At 40.1% G+C, this 21411-nt stretch overlaps 1 protein-coding gene across 1 annotated transcript in view; it reads right to left on the minus strand.

Moving 5' to 3' along the window:
- Positions 1-21411, minus strand: part of PDE6A (phosphodiesterase 6A) — a 74841-nt gene that overhangs the window by 40004 nt on the left and 13426 nt on the right. Inside the window, exons 5-6 of the mRNA XM_061151712.1 lie at positions 12306-12380; positions 4771-4835 (exon numbers count right to left, since the gene is read on the minus strand). Of these exons, the coding sequence (XP_061007695.1) occupies positions 4771-4835; positions 12306-12380 (140 nt within the window). The remainder of the gene's footprint in view (positions 1-4770; positions 4836-12305; positions 12381-21411) is intronic.

Here is a 21411-nt window from a genome sequence, read left to right on the forward strand (position 1 = left end):
AGTGTCTGTATGATTGTGGTTATTCCTCTTTTCCTTCCTGATACAGTTCATTTGAGTTCCTATTTTTCTTGCTCAGTCTTGCCAGAAATTCATCAATTTGATTAATCTGTCCAAGAAACCAACTTTTGGCATTTGCTCAATATTTTGTTAATATTTAATTAATTTCTGGGCTTGTCTTTATTATTTTGAAAAGGTATGCTTGTTTGTTGTTAGTTTCTTGAGATAATGTGATGGATAACTCCCATCTGCCCCTCCAGAGCCACTTCCAACCTGCTCCTCCCTGTCACGGGAGGCCAGTCTGTGTGGATTCCATCAACGGGGTGTCTGGCCTTCTAGCTTCTGACTGAGTTTAGACTGAAGAGGAGACCTGGCCAAAACTACAGGGCGGTAAAACAGGAAGGTCAGGCTATTTATTTCCCTGGGTTCCTCCTGGCAGCGTTGCTCTGAGTTTGTTTTGTCTGCACTTCTCTAAGGATGGCCTGCTCTATATTACTGTTTCTCCTCACCACATTCTAGAAATTTCCTTAGGGCCCAGAAGTGCTTACAACTTTACTACTAAAATATTCTCTTGTGGTTGGTTTCCTTCATTCCATCCACACACACACACCTCTGTAATTCATCCCTTTGGAAATAAACCCTCCTTGATTTACCCTGATTTATGGCTGATTCATATCAATGTATGACAAAACCCACTGAAATGTTGTGAAGTAATTAGCCTCCAACTAATAAAAAAAAAAAAAAATTTCTTTGACTGCGCTGGGTCTTAGTGATGGTACATGGAATCTTTAGTTGCAGCATTCAAACTCTTAGTTGCGGCATGTGGGATCTAGTCCCCTGACCAGGATCAAACCCAGGCCCCCTGCACTGGGGGCGGAGAGCCTGAGCCACTGGACCACCAGGAAGCCCCAAAATACCCTGATTTAAATGTGACACCTAGTATCTGTTGGGGCCCTGGCTGATATAATTTTGGTACATAGTTTATTACTTTATTTTTTATTATTTTCTAGTATGAAAGTGTAATACTGTAAATTTCACCTTAGGTATGATTTCACTGCATCACATTGGTTTTATCACATATCATGTGATATTGTCGTTCTCTTCAGTTCAGAAAATATAATAATTTCCATAGTTCTTCTTTTACCCATGGATCATATGGAAGTGTATTCCTTTTTTTTTTTTTTCCCATAAAAGTAGTTTCTAGTTTCCAAGCATATGGAGTTTTTTTCTAATTAACTCTTTGTTATTAGTTTCTAGCATGTTTTCATTGTGACTAGAAGACATCTCTGTATGATTTCAATCATTTGAGGTTTGTTTTATGGTCTGTTATATCACCAGTTATCATAAATGCACAGGTATTCTTGAAAAGGCTGAGAGTTCTGTAGTTTGGGTGTGAGATGTCATGTTCTATTAATGTATATATCCATTAGATTGTTTGGTAATTATCTTATTTAAATATTCTCTATTCTGTTTATTTTAGTCTACTGTAACAATTAGCAAACATGAATTTGTCTATGCATTCTTAAGTTTCTGTCAGTTTTTGCTTTCTTTTTGAGGCCACATTGTTAAGCATATATACATTTGTACATTCTTCCTAGAAAGTCAAGTTAAATTGACCCCTTTATCATTCAGTTCAGTTCAGTTCAGTTGCTCAGTCGTGTCCGACTCTTTGCGACCCCATCAACCATGGCACACCAGGCCTCCCTGTCCATCACCAACTCCCGGAGTCCACCCAAACCCATGTCCATTGAGTCGATGATGCCATCCAGCCATCTCAACTTCTGTCATCCCCTTCTCCTCCTGCCCTCAGTCTTTCCCAGCATCAGGGTCTTTTCCAATGAGTCAGCTCTTCACATCAGGTGGCCAAAGTATTGGAGTTTCAGCTTCATCATCAGTCCTTCCAGTGAACACCCAGGACTGATCTCCTTTAGGATGGACTGGTTGGATCTCCTTGTAGTCCAAGGGACTCTTAAGAATCTTCTCCAACACCACACTTCAAAAGCATCAATTCTTTGGCACTCAGCTTTCTTTATAGTCCAATTCTCACATTCATACATGACCACTGGAAAAACCATAGCCTTGACTAGACAGACCTGTGTTGGCAAAGTAATGTCTCTGCTTTTTAATATGCTGTCTAGGTTGATCATAACTTTCCTTCCAAGGAGTAAGCGTCTTTTAATTTCATGGCTGCAATCACCATCTGCAGTGATTTTGGAACCCAGAAAAATAAAGTCAGCCACTGTTTCCCCATCTATCTGCCATGAAGTGATGGGACTGGATGCCATGGTCTTAGTTTTCTGAATGTTGAGTTTTAAGCCAACTTTTTCACTCTCCTCTTTTACTTTCATCAAGAGGCTCTTTAGTTCTTCACTTTCTGCCGTAAGAGTGGTGTCATCTGCATATCTGAGGTTATTGATATTTCTCCCGGCAATCTTGATTCCAGCTTGTGCTTCCTCCAGCCCAGCGTTTCTCATGATGTATTCTGCATATAAGTTAAATAAACAGGGTGACAATATACAGCCTTGACGTACTCCTTTTCATATTTGGAACCAGTCTGTTGTTCCGTGTCTAGTTCTAACTGTTGCTTCCTGACCTGCATACAGGGTTCTCAAGGGACAGGTCAGGTGGTCTGGTGTGCCCATCTCTTTCAGAATTTTCCACAGTTTATTGTGATCCACACAGTCAAAGGCTTTGGCATAGTCAATAAAGCAGAAGTAGATGCTTTTCTGGAACTTTCTTGCTTTTTTGATGATCCAGCGGATGTTGGCAATTTCATCTCTGGTTCCTCTGCCTTTTCTAAAACCAGCTTGAACATCTGGAAGTTCACGGTTCATGTATTGCTGAAGCCTAGCTTGGAGAATTTTAAGCATTACTTTACTAGCCTGTGAGATGAGTGCAATTGTGCGGTAGTTTGCGCATTCTTTGGCATTGCCTTTCTTTGGGATTGGAATGAAAACTGACCTTTTCCAGTCCTGTGGCATTAAGAAGTGATTATTTTCACTAATGTGCACCTTGACACCTATTTTTATCTGATAGTAACATAGTTACATCAGTTTTCTTTTGATTATCATTTGCAAGGCATATCTTTTGTTCATTCTTTCATTTTCTCTGTATGATCTTTTAGATAGGTTTCTTGTAAACAGGATATATGGTATTTCTTCATATATCAGTATATCTTGGAACTCATCAGTTCTTAGAAGAACCCGGCCTGTGGGATCTTAACTGCCTGACCCCTGCAGTGCAAGTGCAGAGTCCTAACCACTGGACTCCCAGGAAATTCCCAGGAACCGTTTCTTATACACACCTGAGAAAGATAATATTCTGCCAGTTAATCTGTAATACAAAGCTTTTTGAACTTAAAGTTATTTATGAATATCGACAGAGCTCGTTTAGCATTTAGATTTAGGTTTTTATCATATCTCGCATCTTTCTCCTGTCTCTTTGTGCCATTCAAAGCTGCTTTTTATTTTGGTGTTGCATCATAGTATAATCTCTTGAAGTTACTTCTGGGAATTTATATTAAGTTCAGTGTGGATATAGCCCCATTGTAGAAGGCAGCAAGGTGGATGTTATCAGAGACTAGAGGATGTGATGCTTGGTGAGAAGTGGTGAGATGGGGAATGCTGTGAGCTGTGATAACTCTGAACACAGACAATGAGTCTGATAAACTGGCACCTCTAGAGAAGTGGTCAGAGAACAGGATGGGGGCAGAGTATGCCGTTCACAAGAAAAAAAAAGAAAAGAAATGAATTTAGAAAAGACTTAGTCATTGTATAAACAGGACTGAACAGAGAAAACCCAGAAACTCGGGAACGTAAAGCAATCTCTCATCCCTCATCAGGAAAAGATAAACCAGAGAACTGGGTTATCTGAGTGACTGCACTATCAAAATTCTCTGGCAACAGTTGAGGCCTCTCACACGCACTGTTTAAGGATTGAGGTGACCTGCAATAAATCTCTACATGTGAACCAGAAATGAGAGGAAAGGTGAGGCTCTCCACAGAGGCTGATTCTGGCCTCAAGGAGTCTGAAGTTCACTTGGGAAACAGCCAAGCCTCAGACAGAACTGTGGGCATGGATCCTGGCACCCACAGAGGATTCGAATAGATAAAAAGACAACTGAGTTTTGGGACATGCTCTCCTGGCCAAAAAGTTCATGCTTATATGCAAAACATTCTTGACTGTTGGAATCTTAAAATGGCCTTTGAGGCCCCACCACCTGCAGGTAGGCCTCACCCTCTGGGATTTTAGCCTTTTCGTTATCCTCCTTGATCACCTAAGACATTAGAGGGGACTTCCCTGGTGGTCTAGTGGTTAGGACTCTGAGCTGTCCCTGCTGAGGGCACAGATTCAATCTCTGGGGAACTAAGATCCCACATGGTGCAACCAGAAAAAAAAAGACACTAGAGAGTAAGCTTTCTTTGGGGTCTGAGTCACTTCCTTTGCTAACTTCCTGCCTTTCCCTCACCCTCTGCCTTAGGCCCCAGATGTGCCTCCACGGAAAACCATTGAAAAGCCCTGATCAGATCCATGGTCTCATTCCATAGAGAGGCCACTTACTAAACTGGACTTGGGACTTGAACTCACAGCAGCTGACTAAGAATCCAGCCTCATTTTCCAGCCTGCATGATCTTTCCCACCCTTCTGCATTGTCTCTTTGTTGCTCTGCCTAAGTGGGTGGCCTTCTTGGGTTTGGTTAGTATTGGTTTTTGAATGAGTGTGTTGTGGACACCAATGCACCTGCAATTCTGCACGTTTGGAGAAGAGACTTACGGGATGACTTTAATGTCTTCTTTGCCATGCAGGATGTAGTCAATGACCTTGTAAAAGTTGATTTCCTAGGCAGAAGAGAGAGAAATATATACTTTCAGAGTCTGAGACAGAACTCCAGCAGGAGTGTGTCCTTGAGACAGGCTTTGTTCTTTCCCCTGTGCCCTGGTGTTTTCCAGAAGCACTGGCCTGACCCTCTGAGGGCGTGTCCCAGTGCCCCTGGAGCTCACTGCCAGCTGAGTCTCAAGATTCATCCTGCTCTTCCTTGGAGCCAGCTCACAGTGGCCAGGCAGGGGCTGGGATCTAGGGCTTCAAAAAGGAGTAGGAAGTGTTCCGAGGGGGCCTGGGGGTTCAGGACAAGGAGAAAAGATTACTGCTGGAGTCTAGTGAGAGAGGAAGATGGAAGGGGGCTCCTGTCCCATTAGCATCATCGTCAACCCAGCCATCCTCCATGCAGAGTCAGCTTCATGGTCACAGCCCCTTCCTCCTTCACTCAGCTCCTCTCTCTGCTTCATCAGCTCTTTCAGACTTGCCTTCCCAATCATGCCCCATGCATCCCATTCACTTTCCACCTCCTCCATCCCTCCTACCTCCTTGCACCATTAAAACCCCCATTCTCTTACAGTAGATCCGTTCAATTACGTGAAAAATATAATTGGGGAAAAATCCATTACCTTATTAAAATGTCTAAACACCTACATATGATAGGAATGTTAGCATTTTACAGATATGAAAACTGAGACCCAGAGAGGAGAAAGGACACATTTATTATAAGACAGTGAACCAGGATCAGAAGCTAGGCCCTTGACCCCAGGCTGAGAGCTCTTTGTGCTGTGTCACTTAAGGTTCATCGGCTTAAACAGTGTGTTCCTCTCTGTATCACCCTCACCTAGAACAGGGTTACTCAAAGTGTGATCCCTGGATTGGTACCAGTCTGTACACTATTTATTACTATTCCATGATGAGATAAAAACAGAAATTGGCAGTCAGTGTTTAGAAACTTTTATAGGAATTTGACTGAGTTAGGTTATGTCTGCTGAAACTAATAATTTTGAAAAGACTTAACATTTTGTATGTCTTCTAGAATTTTTAGAAGACAAGTTTTTCAAATATAGACCTTTATCATATCTTTAAAAGTATTAGTCCAGAATGAATTGGAAATTTAAAAAAATTATTCCTTAACACAGGCATTTTGAGAAGTATCGCCCTAGAGTTTAAAATGTAGATATCTGAGCCCACCCAGGCCACCTGACCCAGAACCTCCACAAATAGAACAAATAGAAATTCCTCATCCAGTCAAGGTGCCTAGTTGAGAGGTAATTGTGACCTGCAGGATCATGAGGGAGAAGGAGACACTCTGCTCCTCAGTGCTCAGTTTGAAGCAGCTACAGTGACTGAATCCTTTCAGAGCACCCATGGCTGCTCCAGGGTAGGTGGGAGCTCTCTGCAACAGGAAGCATGCAAGGGGAGGCCAGGTGCCCCCCGCAGCACGATGAAATGGAGTCAGGAATAGATATATAGTGCAAAGACTCAGGCTCTGGTCTTGGTTCCCCTTGGTGTCCTCTCTGGGCCCCAGCTGTAAGATGGGTGGTGCTTGTTTGTTGTCAGTATCAAGTAGCAGAACTCTTTCTCCTCACAAAGCATAGGCTCTACTCCTAGAAAGCAGAGGAAAGTAATGCCACCCTGATGGGAGCAGAGTCTGGTACCTCGAGATCCTGCATCTCTCCCTCACTCCCTGTCCTGTCCTCTACTGCCCCATTCACCCCTGGCTGAGGCAGCCACTGTGGAAACCTAGGATTCTAAAGATAATCCGGGAATTTAAAACACTGAACTGGGGAATCTGTAAAGCCCATTCCAGCTTTGAGTCTAAGATTGTAGGTGGATAGTAAGCATGAATAGCCTTTTATAGATTAAAAGGCACATATTCTTTGACTAAGTAATTCTACATATGCTAATAAATCCTATAGATATATACCCAAATGTAGGTAAAAGCATTGTTTTCCCCACCTAGGGCTCTCAGCCAGACTGCTTTAAAAAGCCTAGAGATAGTTGATGTCCATCCCTTGGAGATGATTGAAAAACAGTGCCTGCGCATAGTGGGTGCTTGTCTCCAGAGTTGTATCTGTGCTGATAGGGAAAGATGCCAAATATTCTCAGGTGGGAAAGTAAGGCACAGAATAGAATTATCACATTTGTCAAGGTGGGTGGTGGTGGAATTCATACATTTGTTGTTGCTCAGTCACTAAGTTATGTCCAACTCTTTGAGATCCCATGGACTGCAGCACATCAAGCTTCCCTGTCCTTCACTGTCTCCTGGATTTTGCTCAAATTCATGACCATTGAGTCAGTGATGCTATCTAACCATCTCATGCACTGTTGCCCTCTTCTCTTTTTGCCTTCAATCTTTCTTAGCATCAGGGTCTTTTCCAATAAGTTGACTTTTTGTATCAGGTGGCCAAATTACTGGGGCTTCAGCTTCAGCATGAGTCCTTCCAATGAATATTCAAGGTTGATTTCCTTTAGGATTGATCAGAATGATCTCCTTGCAGTCCAAGGGACTGTCAAGAGTCTTCTCCAGCACCACAATTTGAAAGCATCAGTTCTTTGGTGTTCAACCTTCTTTATGGTCCAAGTCTCACACCCATACCTGACTACTGGAAAAACCATAGCTTTGACTATATGAACCTTTGTCAGCAAAGTAATGTCTCTGCTTTTTAATATGCTGTCTAGGTTTGTTATAGCTTTTCTTCTAAGGAGCAAGCATCTTTTAATTTCATGGCTGCAGTCATCTGAAGTTTTGGATTTTGGAGCCCAAGAAAATAAAATTTGTCACTGCTTCTACTTTTTCCCCTTCTACTTGCCATGAAATTATGGGACCAGATGCCATGATCTTTGTTTTTTATATGTTGAGTTTTAAGCCAGCTTTTTCACTTCCTCTATTACCCCTTATCAAGAGGCTCTTCAGTTCCTCATCACTTTCTGCCATTAGAGTGGTATCATCTGCATATTTAAGGTTGTTGATATTTCTCCTAGCAATCTTGATTCCAGCTTGTGATTCATCCAGCCCAGGATTACTCTGCCTAAAAGTTAAATAAGCAGGGTAACAGTGTACAGCCTTGATGTACTCCTTTCCCAATTTTTAACCAGTCCATTGTTCCATGTCCACTTTTAACTGTTGCTTCTTGACCTGCATACAGGTTTCTCAGGAGGCAGGTAAGGTGGTCTGGTATTCCCATCTCTTTAAGAATTTTCCACAGTTAGTTGTAATCCACACAGAAAAAGGCGTAAGTGTAGTCAATGAAGCAGAAGTAGATGTTTTTTTTGGAATTCCCTTGCTTTCTCTATGATCCAGTGCTAAGTTGCCTCAGTCACGTCCAACTCTTTGCAGTCCTATGGACTATAGCCCTTCAGGTTCATCTGTCCATGGGATTCTTCAGGCAAGAATATTGGAGTGGGTTGACATGCCCTCCCTCAGGGGATCTTCCCGACACAGGGATCAAACCCTTGTCTCTTATGTCTCCTGCATTGGCAAGCAGATTCTTCACCTAGCGCCACCTGGGAATCCCTATTATCCAATGAATGCTGGCAATTTGATCACTGGTTCCTCTGCCTTTTCTAAACCCAGCTTGTATATGTACATACAGAAATATCCATAGACATTTGAGAAAGATAGACCACTCATAGTGGCTGCCTAGCTGCCTCAAGGCAGGCTAGATTTCTGTACTGTACTCTTTTGTATGGTGTGAGCTCTTCTCTGTTCTCATGTATTACTTTTTCAGTAAATATAAACAATTGTGCTAAGAACATTTTAAAACTATGAAGTCATATCCTATGGGCAGTTCTAGAAATCTGTTGGGCCTTTGGCAGAGCTGTTTCCTCCTGGCCGGGGAGAAGGCTTTCTTGCTTCAGGGTCATCTGTCTTTGAACCTGGGCTGTTCACTGCTCCCCTAGGCAACCTGCTGGCTCTCTGGGCCTGGTAGACTGCCCTACCCAGAGGTCTCTACCAGGTTCCTTTAGAAAGATGAGAGATGGACTTTTTTCTTTTAAACTTAACATGAGACTCAGTTTTACCTTCACAGAGAGCAACAGAAAAGTCAGTGTTCTCTAGATAAATAGAACTTTTTCCACACGCTGTAGCTCAGCCAAGTTACTTTCAAGGCCATATTCATGTAGGAGTCCACCCGCTTTTGGAAAATCAAAACCAAGCCATCAATGAGTGCCTTTGTCACCTTGCACCTAAGCAGCTGACATGGTAACACAGGGTCTTTGAAAGAGCCAGATATAGCCAGAGCCAGATCATCATGTGTGGAAATATACCAGTTTTAAAAGAAGTGCCATTTTTGTTTTTTTCATGAAGTCTACATAGCTGTTTTTCATAATGAAAGCACACACACATACAATGCTTTATTTTTAAAAGGAGATGAAGTGAGGTAGAGCTGCTTTGGGAGAGCTTCAGACCCAAGATTCGGGGAGCTTAATTGGTCAAAATCCAGACAGAAACTGTGTTTCTAGCGTGAACATGGCAGATCAATTGTGAGAGTGATGTTAGAAGGCAACAGGGGATGTTAAGCAGCATGATTGCAATGATAGTTACCTGAAAGAAAAGCATCCAGGGTTTGAAACTGTGTAAATGATTTTTCCCCTTCAAGCCTTTAATGTCCTCTACTATCCAACAGACATAAAGAGAATGTTGTTTTTATTTAGTTGCTCAATTGTATCCAACTCTTGCAATCCCTTGGACTGTAGCCAGCCAGGCTCCTCTGTCCATGGGATTTCCCAGGCAAGAATACTAGAGTAGGTTGCCATTTTCTTTTCTAGGGGATCTTCCTGACCCAGGGATTGAACCCATGTCTCCTGCTTATCAGGCAGATTCTCTACCACTGACCTACCTGGATACCACCTCCATAAACTGATGAGAAGAGTATATTCGCAGACTCCAGGTGAAGTGCCCGACAGAGAGTGAGATTTATGTTGCCATGGTTGTCGGAGTGCCTACCAAGTCAGTGTGATTCGCTTTAGCCACCATGGCCTGCCTAGGTCAGCTTGATCACCTGGGTGTTCCACATGAGGAAGGGGAGGCTCCGAGAGGCGTCCAAGGCCACACAGCCAGCTGCTGGAGCAGGGACCTGAATTTAGTCTTCCTCCCTTCAACCCTATGCTCTTTCCAGAAGATCTGCTTTTGTTCAGTCCTGTCCTGCTGTGTCTGGGCCCCAGCTCAGGCCTCTCTGTGTTTTCCTCACCAACTGTGTCCTAAACATCAAACTGCCTTTGGAGATAAATTCGGTGACAGCATTCCATAGAAGAGAAAATGGAAACCCTAAGGGGTTATTTGACCAAGCTCGCCCTACAGGCTAGCAACCCACTAAGACCAAAGTTCTTTGTCTTCTGGCCTTTTCCATTGCAACATGTCACACTCTTACAAAGACTGAGACATTGCTGCATGAGCTGGAGGAGGGTTTGAGGAAGAAAAGTTTTACCCATGAGTGTGCTGGTCACCTCAGTGAAACTAAAGCTTCTGAAATGATCGGATGATGAGCATCCCTTTTAGGCTGGGGCTTAGTGAGAAAATGTCCTTTTCAGTTCAATCTTTTTTTTTAAAAAAAACAACCTTTTATTTTATATTGAAGTATAGCCAATTAACAATGTTGTGATAGTTTCAACTGGACAGCAAAGGGCCTCAGCTATACATATAAATGTGTCTTCTCCCCCATCTTCAGTTCAATCTTGAAGATAAGGATCCTCAAGAGTGAAGAACCAGATAAGTTAGATAGGGCCTGATATTTCTCTAGGCCTTCTGGAGTTGGAGATGACCTCTGACCACGGGGCTCAGCTCAGAGAGCTGAATATTAAAGCAGCCCAGAAAATTGAAATTAATTGAAGTTGGTGGAGTCTGAAAGCTAAAGTGGTCTCTACCCTAGTTCCAAAAATTCTAAATTTCTGGAAGAAACAAAACCAACTCATATGTGAATTCGATGAAAACTCAGTAGTAATATCTCAACTATGCCAATACAGCAAGCTGTACTTAAAAAGAAAAAAATGTCCACAAACAGTTTTCTGACAGTAGCACATGATGTTAGCTTTGCAGAGTTAGTCCTCCAAAATGAAAACATGAAATTGTGTGGGCAAAATAGTAGTTTGAAACTGGACAGCGGCAGATTATAAAGGTCATTTTGGATAAAGCTCAGCAGACATTGTTGATTCCAAGGTTGAAATCTTTTCTGGTGTGTATATGAAGCTCACAGCCAGGGTGTTAATTCTGAATACCTAGAGTTTGAATTAAGGTTAAATAAGGTCTGTCATGGAGAAGGCGATGGCAACCCACTCCGGTACTCCTGCCTGGAAAATCCCATGGACAGAGGAGCCTGGTGGGCTGCAGTCCATGGGGTCACTAAGAGTCAGACACGACTGAGCGACTTCACTTTCATTTTTCACTTTCATGCATTGGAGAAGGAAATGGCAACCCACTCCAGTATTACTGCCTGGAGAATCTCAGGGACAGGGGAGCCTGGTGGGCTGCCGTCTATGGGGTTGCACAGAGTCGGACACGACTGAAGCGACTTAGCAGCATCAGCAGTGTTGGCTGGGGGGAATCAGGCCTCTTAGCAGAAATGATATACCATTTCAGACAGCCTGGAAGGTTTTGTGAGACAATTACTGGACTAAAGCTCAATTCAGCACATAGCTACGCTGCTTACTTATTCTTTGTGGCCTCAGCTAAAGACATTCTACAGGTTCTATAGGCCATTTGAGTGCCAGGTCTGTTTATCCTGCTTCATCTTTGCATCCCCACATATTTCATTACAGCTTCTTTAAAGTGTTTATGTCCCATCTTTAAAATGTAGCAATAGTAGGAGGCCAGAGGTCACACACTGAAATGCCAAGGGAGACCTAATAGAAACAAAAGAGAGGAGGCAGCCAGGGGTACATAAAAGGGAGTCAGGGGGACTGCGGCAAACTAGGGAACTCAGGCCAGGTTGCAAGGAGGCAGCTGCTACCCAGCTCCAATCAAATTTACCCTGTGGGATGAGGGTGGGGGGACTGTGCGGTTTTGAATGATCTGCCACCTTTTCAAAATGATCTGAGAATCTAGACGTTTATTGGAAATAAAGAATTGAAAAACTTTCATAGCTAAACATATTTATCTATTGACTGGAAATGACCTTCCGGCTATCAATGTGTACATCTAGATTAGATTTTGAGACTCTTTACAGCTTTAATAGTCTACAGTTCTACTGAGTGAATCGTTAAGCAGGTTGCTTGATCTTTCTGGAGTTCTTTCCTCATCTATGGAATAAGAATATTTTTCCTCTTCTGTCAGTCCCACCAGGTTGTTTTGAAACTCCAGTGAGATATTAAAACACCTTGCAAATTACAGGGCTTGAGCAATCATGAGGAATTACCATAATTTCAAAGGCAACGACGCAACCCAGAAGAGATAAATACCTAAGTGGTAGAGAAACTTCAGCAGGGCCTATAGTGCCTTACATTATATTTCATTAAACATTTATTCATACTGAACAGGCCAGAGAGAGACCTACCCTTCCATCCGGAGTCCTGGGACCAGCGTAGGGTGGAGCCTCACCCATCAGGACTGGCCACACATCAAAAAATTCCTAGGATTGAGAAAAACAATAATTATGTGTCTTGAAAGCAGATTGAAAAAGGAGATTAAGAAAAGAAGACTCACCTGGATGACTCATCTATCACTGAAATTTTGAAGATGGGAAGAACTCAGTGGAACCTAAGCTTGGCAGGGCTGCAAGATTCTCTAGACTTGGAAAAAGTCAATTACGTCTGTGCTTCAAAATATATCAGTATCATCAGAACTGGATCTGTTTAATCAATAACCAAGAATTGGGAGCTAAGCAAGAGCAACTGCATACTTCCTCTGCTGTGGGACATGAGAAGGAAAAAGAGGACTCAATGGCCAAGAAATTTACCTTACATACCTGCTAAACATGTGATCAAATGTTTAGCTAGAACAATGTTTCTTGCAGTATCATTTATAGCGGTGAAAAATTAGAAAAAACCTACAATGGCACAGTGGTAAAGAATCTGCTTACAATGCAGGAGACATGGGTTTGATCCCTAGGTCAGAAAGAGTCCCATGGAATAGGAAATGGCAACCCACTCCAGTATTCTTGCCTGGAGAGCCCCATGGACAGAGGAGCCCGGACAGAGGGCTACAGTCCATGGGTTCACAAAGAGTTGGATATGACTTAGTGACTGAGCAGGAAGTATCCAAAAGGAGGGGACTTATTAAATCAATTATGGTACATCTAGTAACAAGCATATTACAGATGTGTATGTATTGATTAAAAAGATGTCCATGATACATCAATGAGTAAAAAATGTGAAGTGATAAAGATACATAGATCATGTGACCCCAATGGTTTAACTCTATATAGAAAATGCTCTCAAAGAATTCACAACAAAGCATTAACAACTGATTTTCTCGGGAGGATTGGAATGAGATTATTTAGCAATTCTTCCTTAATAAAATGTATGACTTTCATAATAAAAAATTTTTTTCCCAAATAAGGAAGGAGAAGCAATGGTGCCAAATACAGACAGATAGACCTTTATCTGAGCTTCAACAGGAAAGGATGACGCATGTAAGATAACTGGCAAAGACAGGGGCAGAGAGAGGAGAGGAAAGGGTCAGCAAAGGCTCTGCATGGTCATGCAGCCCCAGGAGAAGAAACTGACTAGGATGCCACCCAGGCTTCCTTGCTGCTTCTCCACTGGTTTTTCTACAATGCATGCTGCTGCACACTTGGGTTGGGCCAAATCCGGGCCTGAGGAGGAGGCCTCTGTCCTCCAGTGCCTCTCTGTTCACTTATCTGCTGTGTTTAGAGACAGTGATCAACTCACTCCGGGTTATCATGGGCAGGATGTCAAGCCCCTCTGCTTCTCGACCTCTCTCTCTCTCTCTCTCATTGAACATATTTGTTGTAGTGGTTTGTCTGCTCTTACATCATCCAGAGGGCAAGCAGATGGGAGGTGATGATCACATGACATTCACATTTCATGTTCTCACCCTTCTGCCCTGTTGAACTCTTCCTCTTGACTATTGACAACAGGAAGCAATTCAGTTTTGGGTGAAAATGAGAACTGGGGACCTCCCTAAGCTCCACAACATGCTTCGTGCTGGCTAGAGACAAGGTACAGTTCATGCCCAGAGGAATCTGCTATCTCATGGAGGAGACAACTAAGCCCTTGAGTGACTTTAGTAAGGTAGCCAGCGTAAGAATCAAAACAGTAATAAAAAGAGAACACAAATGTTAGAGGAGACCAGAAGAAGGATATCAGGCTGACACTGTCAAGGTCAAACACTGCATGGTTTTGAGGACTGTCCTGAGGAGAAGCAGATGTCAACAAAGGGTGGGCTGGAATGTGGGGCATGTTTGTGCCTGCCTTCCTCTGTCTCCACCTCTCTCTTTTATTTCTAAACAGCCTTCCTGAGATATAATTCATACACCATGTGATTCGCCCAGTTTAAGTGTACAATTCAGTGGCCTTTATTGACATTTTTCATAATGTCAATACTTCAGTTAAGAATTTAGCTATCCAGGGTAGCGCAAGAGGGCAGGGGAGGGGGAAGAGAACTGGTTCTTAGAGTGATTATAGGCAACCCAGCCCACTTCTAATTGCTAGATTGTTCCATCTATTGGGGATAACTAAATCAGGATATTCTCACTTAAATGTGACTTTCCCTTTTGAGGGAGAGTTCAAAAGAAACAGAGGGCAGAACTGCAGCTCAAAGCTGTGTTTTGATCTTTTAAGGCACAAACTGAGCACCTTAAAATGGACTCTTGAATTCAACTACTCAGAAATTCTGATTAAAAAAGAATCATTTCCACTATGGAAGATGTAGGGAGATTCCTTAAAAAACTAGGAATAAAACCACCATATGACTCAACAATCCCATTCCTAGGCATATACCCTGAGGAAACCAAAATAGAAAAAGACACATGTATCCCATTGTTCATTACAGCACTATTTACAATAGCTAAAACATGGAAGCAACCTAGACGTCCATCGACAAATGAATGGATAAAGAAGTAGTAGTATATATACACAATGGAATATTACTCAGCCATAAAAAGAATGCATTTGAGTCAGTTCTGATGAGGTGGATGAACCTAGAACCTATTATACAGGGTGAAGTGAATTAGAAAGAGAAAGATAAATATTGTTTTCTAACACATAAATATGGAATCTAGAAAAATGGTACTGAAGAATTTATTTATTTACAGGGCAGCAATGGAGAAACAGACATAGAGAATAGACTTATGGACATGGGGAGAGGGGAGGAGAGGGTGAGATAAATGGAAAGAGTAACATGGAAGCTTACATCACCATGTGTAAAATAGATAGCCAAAGGGAATTTGCTGTCTGGCTCAGGAAACTCAAACAGGGGCTCTGTATCGACCTAGGGGGGTGGGATGGGACAGGAGATGGGAGGGAGGCTCAAAGGGGAGGGAATATATGTGTACCTATGGCTGATTTGACAGAAAACAACAAAATTCTGTAAAGCAATTATCCTTCAATGAAAGATAAATTAATAAAAAAGAACCATTCATTTATATGAATTCATTTAGTGCTTTCTGAAGGAGTATCAGAGTGTTATTGCTGGATTTAGCCATGTTTGGCAAAATATTTGTTTCAGGAATTTACCAAAATCAAATGGATGGCTGCACTAAAACCAGAAGTTCCCTGAAATCAGTATATGACTCAACTGCACCAGAGATATTTTAGAGAGATATTTTAAAGTAAAAAATCAGAATAATAAACCCGTGAATATATGAAAATCTGGTATATTGTAAAATGGCATATCAAAATGGTGGCATTTCAAAACAGTAGAGAGAGGGTAAGCTATTATTTAAATGGGCAGTTATGAGGGGATCACAAAATTTATCCCTACCTAATAACATACTAATAATTTCAAGATGAGTAAAAGATGAAAATATATTAATCAAAACACATCAGGTTATTTCAGGCTATAATATTAAGGTTGAGGAAGTCTTTCTTAAACAAAATTCAAAACACAGAAGCCATAAAATTTAAATCTTCTGTGTGATGAAAGATGCCATAGACAAAGTTAAAATATAATCCACAGAAAGGGAAAATATTGGTTGCAGCTAGGTAACAGATATATAGTCTATATAATATAAAGCACTCTTATATTTTAATAAGAAATAGACAAAGAATTCAATTTTAATGGTGGAAAAATGGGCAATATATTGCACAGAAAAACTTGGGTAATATATGTAAAAAGAAAAGTTAAATTACAAATAAATATATAAAATATATTTACCTTTCTATGATAATCAGTGAAAAAACAATTAGAAAAAAGAATAACAACATTTTTTGCCCATTTACGTAGGAAAAATAAAAAAGATTTAGATACACAGAATTGGGGGGCCGGAGTTTGTAGAAAGGGAACCCTCATGCAGTGCAAGTAGGAGTATAAAATGATTTAGCCTTTAGAGGGAAAATTTGGAGAAAGTGAAATGAAAATTTTTCTTAGTAATCTACTTCCACACCTTTGTCCTATAGATAGTCTCTGTCTAGTGCACAAGGATTTAACTCCAAGGTTGTCCCCTACAGCATTGCCTTTAATTGCAAGACTATCTAGAAAAGATTTAAATGCCCAGAAATAGGGGAAAGGATAAATTAATTATGGTATACCTATACTATTTTAAAAAATGAGGTAAATCTATGTGGACTAAAGAACAAAGAAAGAGGATTTCTACTACTATCAATGGTAGCCCGTCTGTTTCAAACCAATCCTCCAACTGAGAATTATCATGAAATCTGGACTGTGTATATGTATGTGTGTATGTGTATATAAACATTTATGTGAAGGAATCATAGCGCTAGTAAGGCAGCAATAGTTTGATGGGCCAAGATCTCATAGACAAGGGAAGCCCAGAGATATGAGCCTAATGTCTGATTCAACTTTTCCTCTTACTGATACCAAAGATGTTGTGGAGCAACTGGAAAGGTGTGCAAAGCTTTCAGTAGACCTACATGACTTGTAGGACTAGGTTGAAATTCAGGGCCTGTCAAAAGGGAGGGATCCTTGAAAACAACCCAGGTTTTTAGGTGGTCCTTCCTAAAGATTTATACTCTAGGAGTAAAAGTGAATCAGAAACAGAATAACCCTCAGAAAAACTGAAGAAGCTTCAAATTGGCTCCATCCTTGATTGGATTCAGGTACTCTGCCTTTGTCTCAACTTATAACCAGAAGTAACATAAATCCCCTTTGGAGGAAAATGACATTGCCAAGAGTTTCAAATCATCTCTAAAACATTTTATACAGATTTCTAGTGTTCAAACAAAAATAAATGGGCATGTACAAGATAAGGATTAACTGAAAAATCAAGAAACAAAGCAGATTATAGAAAGAGGAACCATAGAATATATATGTGTACCAAAAAATATGTACTAGAGTGTTCATGATAGCAACATTCATGAAAGTCCAAACTGGAAAATTCAAATATCTATTGATGGTAGAATAAATAAATACTTTGTGGATTACTCATATAATGGAATATTCTACAAGAATGAAAATTAATGAACTAATTAATGAAAATTGATGACTATGATGAGCAATAAGATTGAATCTTACAACCCAAATGTTGATCAAAAGAAGTCAGACACAAAAGAGTATAATTCCATTTATATGAATTTCAAAATTAGGAAAAACTAACATGGCTTTAAAGGTCAGAGAGTGGTTACCTTTTGGGAAGAAGGAATGGGAGTTACTGGAGAGATGTAAGAAAGGGACTTCTGAGGGGCCAGTAATGTTCTATTTCCTAATCTTGATGGTAGTTATGTGGGATGTTCACTTTGCGGTAATTCACTGAACCATTTTCCTGTAATAGTGCTTTTCTCTGTGTGTTTGTTATATGTACGTATATCATTTAAAAATCCACATGTACTACTATGGAATTATGTTTGTAGAGCACTATGTAAAAAAGACAGATTATCGTGTTGCCCAGCAATTTATTTTATTTTTTAAATTGGGTTATCTTTTTATTGTTGAGTAGTAAGAGATTTTTGTTTTCCCCTTCATGAGCAAATATCAAACTTAAAAAAAAGATGGAAGTATATATAGTTGATTTACAATATTGTGTTAGTTTCAGCTGTACAGCAAAGTGATTATTATATATATATATTTCCATTCTTTTTTAAACTAACAAATGCATCATAACTATTTATTTATTTATTTACATTTATTTATTTATTTGACTGCACCTGGTCTTCATTGCAGTGCACAGGATCTTCGATCTTTTGCTGTGGTATGCAAACTTTTAGTTGCAGTACATGGGATCTAGTTCCCAACCAAAGATCAAAGCTGGGCCCCCTGCATTGGGACCACAGAGTCTTAGCCAGTGGACCACCATTGTAGGTTATTACAAGATACTGAGTATAGTTCCCTGTGCCATACAGTAAATTCTTGTTGTCTATTTTATATATAAGTTTGTATCTGTTAGTCCTATACTTCTAATTTTAAGAGTTCTTTTTATATTTTACATACTAGTCTTTTCAAAAGCTTTCTTGTTACTGTCCTTTCAAGCACAAAACTTTTAAATTTTTATGAAGCCCAATTTATCTGTTTTTCCTTTGTTACTTGTGATTTTGATGTCATATCCAAGAAACCATTGCCTTATCCAGGGCCACAAAGATTTACATCTATATTTTCTTTTTTTAAAATTTACTTATTTTTTAATTGAAGGACAATTGCTTTACAGAATTTTGTTTTCTGTCAAGCATCAACATGAATCAGCCATAGGTGTACCTATGTCCCCCCACTCGTGAACCCCCCTCCCATCTCCCTCCCCGCCCCTCCCCTCCAGGTTGACACAGAGCCCTGTCTGAGTTCCCTGAGTCATGCAGCAGATTCCCATTGGCTTTCTATGTTACATAAAGTCATATAAGTTTCCATGTTACTCTCTCCATACATCTCACCCTCTCTTCTCCACCCACCACCCTGTGTCCTCTCCATTGCTGCCCTGCAGATAAATTCATATGTACCATATTTCTAGATTCCTTGTTTGTTTGCTTGGCTGCATCACATGGCTTGCAGGCTTTTACTTCCCCGACCAGGGATTGAACCTAGGCCCTGGGCAATGAAAGCTCCAAGTCCTACCTAGTGGACTACCAGGGATGGACAATATTACAATAGTACACAATATTTATCTTTCTTTTTCTGACATACTTCACTCTGTATAATAGACTCTAAGTTCGCCCGCCTCATTAGAACTGACTCAAATGCATTCCTTTTAATGGCTGAGTAATATTCCATTATATATACATGTACCACAGCTTCTTTATCCATTCATCTGTCAGTGGACATCTAGGTTGCTTACATGTTCTAGCTATTGTAAATAGTGTTGCAATGAACCTTGGGGTACATATATCTTTTTCAATTTTGGTTTCCTCAGGGTATATGCCTAGGAATGGGATTGCTGGGTCATATGGTGGTTTTATTTCTAGTTTTTTAAGGAATCTTCATACCATCTTCCATAGTGGTTGTATCAATATTCCCACCAACAGTGCAAGAAGCTTCCCTTTTCTCCACACCCTCTCCAGCATTTAGTGTTTGTGGACCTCTTGATGATGGACATTCTGATCAGTGTGAGGTGGTATCTCATTGGAGTTTTGATTTGCATTTCTATAATAATGAGTGATGTTGAGCATCTTTCATGTGTTTGTTAGTCATCTGTATGTCTTCTTTGGAGAAATGTCTGTTTAGGTTTTTTTCCAACTTTTTGATTGGGTTGTTTGTTTTTCTGGTATTGACTTCTATGAGCAGCTTGTATATTTTGGAAATTAATCCTTTGTCAGTTGTTTCATTTGCTATAATTTTCTCCCATTCTGAGGGTTGTCTCTTTACCTTATTTATAGTTTCCTTTGCTATGCAAAAGCTTTTAAAAGTTTAAATAGGTACCACTTGTTTTACATCTATATTTTCTTTTAAGAGTTTTTATAGTTTAAGGTCTGTGGTCCATTTTGAGTTAATTTTTGTATATGATGTGAAGTAGGGCCCCAAATTCATTCTTTTGCATGTGGCTATCCAGTTGTTCCAGCACCATGTGTTTAAAAGACTATTCTTTTGCCTTCGAATGGTCTTGGCACCCTAGTTGAAAATCAATTGACCATGGTTTTTATATGTGATCACAATTTTTTATATGTGGTTTGCTAGTATTTTGTTGAAGATAATTTACCTCTGTATTCAGACAATATATTGATTGGTAGGATTTCTTCTTGTGATATGTTTGGTATCAGGGTAATACTGGCCTCAGAGAATGAGTAGGGAAATGTTTCATCCTCTTCTATTTTTGTAAGAGTTTGTGAAGTATTTGTATTATTTTTTCTTTAAACACTTGGTGGAATTTATCAGTGAAAATATCTGACTGTGGGCTTTTCTTTGTAGGAAGTTTTTCTTTTTTTAATTACCAACTCTATCTCTTTATTTGTTATAGATCTAGTCAGATTTTCTATTTACTCTTTTTAATTTAATTTTTATTTTCTTTTTTCTTTTTTTTTTAAATAATTATTACTTTGGCTGTACCACGCAGCATGTGGGCTGTTAGTTCCCTGACCAGGGATCGAACACATGCTCCCTGTAGTGGAAGCACAGTGTCTTAACCACTGGACCACCAGGGAAGTCCTAAATTTTATTTCCTAATGGAGTATAGTTGATTTACAATGTTGTGATATTTTCAGGTGTACAGCTAAGTGATTCAGTTATATAAATACATTATCCATTCTTTTTTTAGATTCTTTTCCCTGAGTAGGTTTCCCTGTGCTATACAGTAGGTCCTTGTTGATTATTTTATATATTTATTAGTGTGTATATATAAATTAATCCCAAACTCCTAATTTATCCCTCCCCTTCACATTTCCCCTCAAGTAACCATAAATTTGTTTTCAAAATCTGTGAGTCTGTTTCTGTTTTGTGTATAAGTTTATCATTTTTTGTAGATTCCACATAAAAGTGATATCATAAGATATTTGCCTTTGTCTGTCTGAGTTACTTCACTCAGTGTGATAATCTTTAGGTCCCTCCATGTTGCTGCAAATGGCATTTTTGCATTCTTTTTCTGGCTGAGTAATATTCCATTATATATATAGGGTTGGCCAAAAAGTTCATTTGAGTTTTTCCATAACATCTTCTTTCCATGTCTTGGCTATTGTGAATAGTGCTGCTATGAACATAGGGATACATGTATCTTTTTGAATTACAGTTTTGTCTGGATATATATCCAGGGATGAGATTACTGGATCATATTGTAATTCTATTTTTAGTTTTCTGAGGAACCTCTATACTCTTCTCCATAGTGACTGTACCACTTTACATTCCCAACAACAGAGTAGGAGGTAGAAAAGTTTCCCTTTTCTCCACACCCTGTCCAGCACTTATTATTTGAAGACTTTTTGATGATTAGCTCAGCAATTTTGAAACTGTTCCTCAGAAGATTCTAATTTACTGTCACATTTGGGAGCCTCTGGACTAGACCCAAGGTCTTTTCCAACCCCAGATTCTGTAATTCATTTATTCATTCAACCAAATATTTGGAAGGTCTCCATTGGGCTGTGTACCGCATGCAATATGACAAAGGGCACAGA

Source organism: Dama dama, chromosome 9 (genome assembly GCF_033118175.1).
Source record: "Dama dama isolate Ldn47 chromosome 9, ASM3311817v1, whole genome shotgun sequence".
Lineage (NCBI taxonomy): Eukaryota > Metazoa > Chordata > Mammalia > Artiodactyla > Cervidae > Dama > Dama dama.